The sequence below is a fragment of the Tupaia chinensis genome, unplaced genomic scaffold (genome assembly GCF_000334495.1).
Source record: "Tupaia chinensis unplaced genomic scaffold, TupChi_1.0 Scaffold000104_1, whole genome shotgun sequence".
NCBI classification, from domain to species: Eukaryota; Metazoa; Chordata; class Mammalia; order Scandentia; family Tupaiidae; genus Tupaia; species Tupaia belangeri.
The window spans coordinates 2,131,765-2,140,204 of record NW_006159568.1 but is presented as its reverse complement, the minus strand read 5'-3'; the positions used below and the strand labels follow the sequence as shown (position 1 = coordinate 2,140,204).

The window sequence follows — 8,440 nt, the reverse complement described above, 5'->3', positions numbered from 1 at the left end:
TCTTTCCCTTTCTGGCAAGTGCACATACCCTCTTGCAATAAAAAGAAAGAGAGAGGCTGAGCATTCATAAATCGAGAGTGATTGATGAGTGAGAAAATGATAAATTAATTTCCTGGTAGGTGGTTTAAGGGTTCAATTCTATTTGAGTTATAGAAAAAGGATTAAAGTTTCAAAGAAATTTTTAATATACCTCAGACGGATCAAGAAACTTAAACTCGGGGCTAGCAAGTAGTGTATCATTAAGGTGCTGGTCTACCTCATGCCAACCGCGGCTCGAATCCCAGACCTAGCAGCTTGAAGATCATGCTGGGCATCCATGCCTGCTTTGTCCAAAATCCCAGGAAGAGAATGGAGGGAGATGGGTAGCCATGTGGCTATCCCTCCTGAGGGGTGATTTCCCACTTTCCTCTCCCTTTCCATGTCTCTCTAGTAAATGTATGTGCCCTTTGGTAAAAACCTTAAAACGGAAAGAGAGAGAGAGAGAGAAAGAAGTAGCAAAAGAAAGGGAAGGAAGGGAAGACAAAGTAAGAAGGAAGGAGGGATGGAAGGGAGAAACTTAAATTACACTTTAGGCTCTGTCCCTAGTCAATTTACTGTGACCTCCAGTAGGTCACATCTGTTTTTCTGAAGCTCTACTTTCTCTAAATATTTCCCTAAACATTTCAGGTTTAAAGGTACTTTAAACCTTTTCCCCCCTAACTTTCTATGTAAATGGAAATAGTAAGTAACTGTTTTTAATGTTCATTTTCCTTTTTGGTGCTTATGAAGTTCTCAAACAATTTTGTTTTCTGGATAACATAAGAAAAATGTCCAAAGAAAACAGAGACACTGGGAAAAGATAGTTGCAGCAAAGAAGAGCAAGAGAAAGCAAGAAAGAGAAAGAAGGAAAGCCAATCGTGCAGAAAATCCAGGTACTAATAAGTGAAATTGCTGCTGTAATCATATCCTTTTTGGAGAGGTTTTTGCTATAAGGGCGCGTGAACTCGCCAGAAAGACAGAGAGACAGAAAGTGAGAAATCACCCCCTGAGGGGATGGCCACACCGCAATCCCTTCTCCTCCATTCTCCTCTTGGAATCTTGGGCATACACACACACGTGCCCGGCGTGAACTTAAGCCACCGGGTCCGGAACTTGAACCACAGTCAACTACATGGGAGTCCAGTGACACAGCCATTATGCCAACTGCTGGTCCCCATATCCATTATTTTAGCAAACTGCTGTCTGTCTGTTCCTAGGAGAGTCAGAATTTTAAATATAAACATAGGATTCAAAATATTAAGAAAAGCAAAATTTGGGCCAGGAAGTGGAATGGTGGTGAAGGCGTTGGATCCCACATGACTAACTCTGTGGTTCGAGTCTTGGATCTGGCAGCCTAAAAAACACCTATGTGCTTGTATGTACAAAATACTAAAAGGAGAATGGACAAGAAGGGATCAGGGTGTGGCCATCCCCCTGTGGGTTGTTTTCTCACTTTCCCTCTCTGATTCTTTCCATCTGTCTCAAGCAAGCATATATGCTCTATGGCAAAAATCTTAAAAAAAAAAAAAAAATTAAGGCTGTCGAGTATAAGCTGGACCGTGAACGTAAGTGCCTATAAGTTTGGAAATAAAAGGAATAATCAAAGTAAAAGCAACAGCTAACATTTATTCAGTGCTGTGTGCAAGAATTTACACACAGTTTTAAGAATCTTACATGAATTGCCCAATGAGTAAATACTAGCGTCATCCCCATTTTTAGGTAAAGAGACCATATCTCATAAAAATTAAGTAACATGACTAAGACAGTTCAGCTATTAGAATGAACTGAACTTGGATCTCAACCCGGCTGTGTGCTCCAGAGTCCACACTCTTCATCACTCAGCTGTACGTAAATCTTCTAATGAATAAGTATTTTGCACAAGTTTCAAGTTTCTTTATGTGTAAAAAGTATTCGCCTATCAAGGGATAGGTTGGTTTCTTCTAAATTATTTTTCATCCACTTTTATTTCTTTTTATATTTCTGTTCTAGGCATCTGCCCCCAGCACAGTAAACGTTTTCTGAAAGCTTTAACCAAAGAGAAACTTTTGGAAGCCAAACACTCAGGACCAAGGCTATGCATCGATTTGAGCATGACCCACCATATGTCAAAGAAGGTAGAACATCCTCTAACATCTGGAATTCTGTTCACACAAGGGAGGCTCAGAAGGGTACAGCTTTCATGAAGAGTATGACCAGCTTCAGTTTTTGAGACACCTTAGTAAACCAGCAAAAGTGTTTGGTTTCTTATGCTGGGCTACTAAAATGGCTATTGTAGGGGACCAGCAGGTGGTGTAGTAGTTAAGGCACTGGACACTCACACATGGCTGACCATGGTTCAAGTCCCGGACCTGGTGGCTTACTGTCAACGCTTTCCCTCTCTCTCTCTTTGTGTATCTCTCTCTGGTCAAATTAAAATAAATGAATGAATAAATAATAAAACTAAGTAAATAATTCTTTTTTTAAAAAATGGCTATTATAACATATCTAGAAGAAATAAATATCCTTTGGTTTAGTCTGCAGATTCTTACCTGGTCACCTGTTTTGAACTGAACACCTTTGCTTCTCTTTTCATGGTATCCCCAGTTTGGAAGGAACCTTTCAGGGTCAGTTCTCTGGACATGAAAGTGTTGGCCTTCTGCTAGAAGAGGAGATTAGCCTGGAGCATTCATGGGGATGTTATCTGGTGGAAGGTCTTCTTGCACCGTGTGTGTTCAGTCGTTTCTTATTGACCCCATCAGTGAGAGCGGGGTTCTGGGGATGGCTAAACACATGATACCTGTTGTGGGAGAAGATCGACAGCAGTTTATTAGTCTCTCGTACTCACAGCCCAGGGGAGGAGAATAGTGCACACCACACAAGGCCACATAGGACAGAATGAGCAACCAGGGGCCCTGGGAGGTGGGCTTTGAAGTGTCAAGAAGGTGAAGTGCCCCCTGGTTCCCACAGGATGTGACTGACTTGTTTGGATAATTCCAGGGGCTGTCAGGGAATGAAAACCCACTCTTCAAGGATAACTAGGAACTTTGCCTTGTCCCCTTAATGAAAAAAGTATTTCTTTTATTTTTAAAGAATTATTTTATTTAACTTTATTAATGTTATTATTATTATTTTCCAGTTTGATCAGAGAGAGAGGGAAAGTGAGAATACAAGCTACCATGTCCAGGATTTGAACCATGATCGGTCGTATGGGGGAGTCCAGTGCCTTTAACCACTACGGCACCTGCCAGCCCCTGAAAAAGGGTTTCTATAGCTGGGGGAACTTGTAGTTAGACTTTTTTAGGTCCTCCCAGTTTTATCACAAGTCAAGTCAACACATAGTGTGATTGAGGCAGCAGTTTTAGGCCTTATAGTTTGTAAGTTTCAGTCTCTATTTTCACACATCTTTGTATGTGCTAATGTATGTGTGCTTTTCAGAGAAATGAGGAACATTATAGATCTGGGATTCTGATATGGAGCCTCTAACTGTAGCCCTCTGAAAAGGCCAACCAAAATTTTTTTATTAATTGAGATACCACGGGACCTGCAGATGGCGTGGTTAAGGCTCTGGATTCTCACATGACTGACCGTGCTTTGAATCCTGGAACTGGCAGCTTGCTTTCTCACTTTCCTTTTCTGTTCCTCTCATCTGTCTCTGGTCAAATTAAAAAGTGAATAAATAATGACAAAATAAATAATAGTAAAAAAATTTAGATATCAGTTGAAATCAAACTCAAGCCTTTTTTTCTCTATTGAACAAAGCAAACTAGAAGGTGAAACTACCTTATTATTATTCAATTTGACCAGAGAGAGACAGAGGGAGAGTGAGAGGGCAAGCCGCCAGGTCCAGGACTTGAACCATGGTTGGCCATGTGGGAATCCAGCACCTTAACCACCATGCCACCTGCCAGCCCTGAAACTACCTTTTTTATGAGTGATGTCTCTGAATCAGGGTAGAAAGTTAAAACTTGCAACCCTGTCACATCTCTTGGAGGAAGAAGGTGCCAAATTCATCTGATGGAGTTTAAAAATTTTTGTATAGTAATCTAACTTTTTTTAAAAAAGATGTATTTACTTTAAATTTTACTTATTATCATTATTCCTCGATTTTGACCAGAGAGAGACAGAGAGAAAGGGAGAGTGAGAAAGCTGCCAGGTTCGGGACTCAAACCAGAGTCGGCCATGTGGTAGTCTAGTGCATCAACCACCATGCCACCTGTCAGCCCCCCTAATTTCCTTTTAATAGCTTAAATAAATATAACATGGTAAGATTTAGATAAAAGCTAAAATAGAAATTTTCTATGTTAGATACACAATGACGGGAGAGAGAATTCTGTTTTTCCACTCTTTCTAGGTAGTATCACTGACTTTCATCTGTAAGCTGTGAGGCCATAGAGTGTGACCTCTGTAATCCAGGACTACCCTTGTGAGATTTTCTGAAGTAGCATTCTGTGAACTTTGTGCATAACCATTTGTGGATAAGGAATTTGGAGTGAGTTGGCTTATTTCCACTCTGAGTTGTTCTTATTTCGTTGAAGGAACTGAGTAGACTGGCTGGACAGATCCGGAGGTTGTATGGTTCTAACAGAAAAGCTGACAGGCCGTTTTGGATCTGCCTCACTGGATTTACAACAGACAGTCCCCTGTATGAAGAGTGTTTGAGGATGAATGATGGATTTTCTAGTTACCTAGTAAGTCTTGTTTTGCATATTATTTGAATTGTTATCTGAAAAGTGATTGTGGAGTAATAGTACATTTTAATTACCTTTTTAATATTTCGATGTAATATATTTAAATTGCATGTTTTCACTGTTGCAATCCAAAGCAATTTAGAACCTCTCATTAGTGTTTTATTTTTTTTTAAGAAAGATTTTTGCTAAAAGGTGCTTATACTTGCAGAAGAGACGGAGAGACAGAAAGTGAGAAATCACCCCCAGGGGAATTGACCACACCGCAATCCATTCTTCTCCATTCTCCTCTTGGTATTTTGGGCATGCATACACACATGCCCAGTGTAAGTTTCAAGTTGCCAGGTCCAGGATTCGAACCACAGTTGGCCACGTGGGAGTGCAGTGTAACCATTACATCCTCTATTGGTTTTACATTAATTTTTTTTTCTTGGGGGTTAGCACATGACATCATGGTTGGGGCACTGGATCCCCACGTGGCCGACCATGGTTCAAGCCCTGAACCTGGTGGCTTCCTTTCTCATTTTCCCTCTCTGTATTTCTTTCCCTCTCTGGTGAATTTTTTAAAAAGTAATAATAATAACTAAAATGAAATCAATTCTTTAAAAAAATAGAAATTGAGAAACAAAAATTTTTTTCTCATACTTCCACTGTGTTCACAAATTACTATTTATCCAGGACTGCATTTTGTGTCCTGAATGTTTTATACCAGGCTGTATTTGGGGGGTATGCCATGACTCCCTTCTTGTTCTTAACAGTGTAGAATTAGGAGATATGAATTTGAGAGGAAAAGAAAGAATCCTTTTAACAGTAATGTGGAGGGGCCAGCAGGTTGCATGGTGGTTAAGGTGCTGGACTCCCACATGACCTCAATTGGAATCCCAGACCTAGTGGCTTACTTTCTCACTTTTCCTTCTCTCTCTCTGGTCAAATTTTAAAAACAATGATCATAATAAAAATAGATAAAATAATTCTTTTAAAAAATAAGTAATGTGTGGGACCAGCAGTTGGCATAATGGCTATGTCGCTGGACTCCCATTTCATTGACCCCAGTGTGAGTCCGGGACCTGGTGGCTTAAGCTCACGCCGGGCACGTGTGCGTGCATGCTCAAGATCCCGAGAGGAAAATGGAGGAGAAGGGATTGCGGCGTAGCCATCCCCCCTGGGGGGTGATTTCTCACTTTCTGTCTCTCTGTCTTTCTGGTGAACGCACACGCCCTGTAGCAATAACCTCTTAAAATAAAATAATGTGGATTTCAGATGCATTTGAGGGAGTACTAAGGTATTTTTTCAGCTCTTTCTCTAGAATCTCATGAATGTAAGATTGATAAGTAGGCAGGAATCTAGATCAGTTTCCAAGGGAAGTCACTAAAAGTGCCCTGGCGTTTTTGCATTGTTTGGCTGAGACTCAGCAGCCGTGGCCTCCCTGAGGACATGCATGGGGACGACAGGTGTGGAGGGTGCTCTGTGGTGCTGCACAGTGAACATGGGGCTGTCACTGCCTTTGCGGTCTCTGGTAGTGCAGCTACTCCCAGCTTTGCTTCTACTTTCCTCATAATTCCTGTACATAAGCCAGGCAGATCCCCACATAGTTCCTTTCTTTCCTGTCTTCATGCCTTTCTTGAGTGACTCCCTCCTCTTTAAACTCACCTCCGTTTATACATGTCAGTCTCACCTCTTCAGAAGCCCAGCTTCAGCATTCCCTTGATCGGAAGGTTGCCCTGGTGTTACTCCCTCATCTGTAGTCCTAGGGTGTGCTCCCTGCATCTCTGTGAGGGCCCCAGACCACTTTCTTTTCTTTTTTAAGAATTATTTTTATTTAACATTCATTTATTCATTCATTTATATAATTTGACAAGAGAGAGAGAAAGTGAGAAAGCAAGCCGCCAGGTCCGGGATTCAAACCACAGTTGGCCATGTGGGAGTCTAGTACCCTTAACTGCTGTGCTACCTGCCAGTCCCCCAAACCATTTCCTACCTCGTTTCATAGGCTAAGTGCTTTGTGAGCACCTTGTGAGAAGCAGTTGAACAAGCAACCCCTAGCTTCACCTAGAGCCATGCCTAATAGAAACTGGATGTCCAATAAGTAGTGTTAAACTTTGCAGTATTTTAACCTAGTTCTCACCACATTGAGTTCTGTGCATTTTCCAGCTAGACGTAACAGAAGAAGACTGCTTTGATGTATTTCCTCTGGAAACCCTGGTGTACCTGACTCCTGACTCAGAACACAGTATGTATTGTATTGCATGAATTCATGTAGCACATTGTTTCTTGTCCTGTTTTTCATTATTCTCTGTGGCAGAATTTGTTAAAGTTGCTTTAAGAGTATTAAAAAATAAGTGGGGGTGGGGCAGAAGATGGCATAGTTGTTAGGGCACTAGACTCCTACATGGCTTAAGGGATTGCGGCGTGGCCACCCCCCTGGGGGGTGATTTCTCGCTTTCTCTTTCTCTGTCTTCCTGGTGAGTGTATGCGCCCTATAGCAAAAACCTCTCAAAAAAATAAATAAATAAAAAATCATTCATTTCATATAATCTTCAAATTTAATGATAATTATTTGCTCATAGTATATAGTATTCTCTTTTTTTCCTTCTGAGAGATATTTGCTTCAGGGAATGTGCATGCACTGGAGAGACAGAGAGACAAAAAGTGAGAAATCACCACACACACACACACACACACACACACACACACACACACACACAGGGGGATGGCCATGCTGCAGTCCCTAATCTTCCATTTTCCTCTCGGTATTTTGGGCACACAAGCACACACACCTGGCTTGAGTTTCAAGTTTCGAGTCTGGGTCTCAAACTGCAGTCAAACATGCGGGAGTCCAACGCCTCAACTACACCAAATTCCTTTGTAGTTTCCTTTTTATTATTAATTTATTTGCTTTAGAGAGATTTTTGCTATAGGGTATGTGTGCTTGCTAGAGAGACAGAGACACATACAGTGAGAAATCATCGCCTAGGGGTATGGCTACACCACAGTTCCTTCTCCTCCATTCTCCTCTTGGGATTTTGGGCACGCACGCACACTCACCTGGCATGAGTTTTAAATCTCCGGGTCCAGGACTCAAACCACGGTCAACTACATGAGAGTCTAGCAATGTAACCATTATGCCATCTGCTGTTCCCAATTTTGTTTTCTTTCTGAATCTAATGTTGATTGGGGTCTCCTACCTTTTTTTCTTTGGTTTGTTATGTCAACAATTTGTGTTACTTTTGGTTTTATTGAGCAAGTTTCTACCTTTTTTTTCTTTATTATTATTTGTTGTGTTTTGTTAATTTGTCAAAGGGTGTGCACACTCACCAGAAAGAGACAGAGAGGGAAAGGGAGAAAGTGTTCCTCTCTGGGACATGATCATGCCACAATCCCTTCTTCCATCTCTCCCTCCTTTTGGAATTTTGGGCATGCATGCATGCACCTGGTGTGCTTTGCAAACTGCTGGGTCCAAGGCTCAAAACTGCATGTCTATATAAGATCCAGCTGCCTTAACCACTGTGCCATAGGGCTGGCCCTTTTCTGTTTTCTAGTCATTACCTTTCTCCTTTTATGGTTAATAATTCTTTCCTTTTGCTTTCTGTGGATTTAGAAATTATGAAACAGATTTGATCTCAATAGCCTCTTTTTTTTCATTAGCTCTTGAAGATGTTGATCCTAACCAAGTGTACATCCTTGGAGGACTAGTGGATGAAAGCATTCAGAAGGTAAGTACGCATTTCAGCCTCAACATCTTTTTTTTTTTTTTTTTT

The 8,440-nt window shown here is 41.1% G+C and overlaps 1 protein-coding gene across 5 annotated transcripts in view; it reads left to right on the top strand.

Annotated features, from left to right (window-relative positions):
* The window catches only part of TRMT10B (tRNA methyltransferase 10B), a 29,121-nt gene that overhangs the window by 4,578 nt on the left and 16,103 nt on the right, over nt 1–8,440 (top strand). For 2 of the 5 annotated variants that reach the window (XM_006143732.2, XM_006143731.3), the window contains exons 3-7: nt 803–911; nt 2,008–2,132; nt 4,533–4,685; nt 6,834–6,912; nt 8,328–8,395. In XM_006143732.2, the coding sequence (XP_006143794.1) occupies nt 803–911; nt 2,008–2,132; nt 4,533–4,685; nt 6,834–6,912; nt 8,328–8,395 (534 nt within the window). The remainder of the gene's footprint in view (nt 1–802; nt 912–2,007; nt 2,133–4,532; nt 4,686–6,833; nt 6,913–8,327; nt 8,396–8,440) is intronic. The other 3 variants (XM_006143733.3, XM_014586013.2, XM_014586014.1) reach the window with 3 other exon arrangements.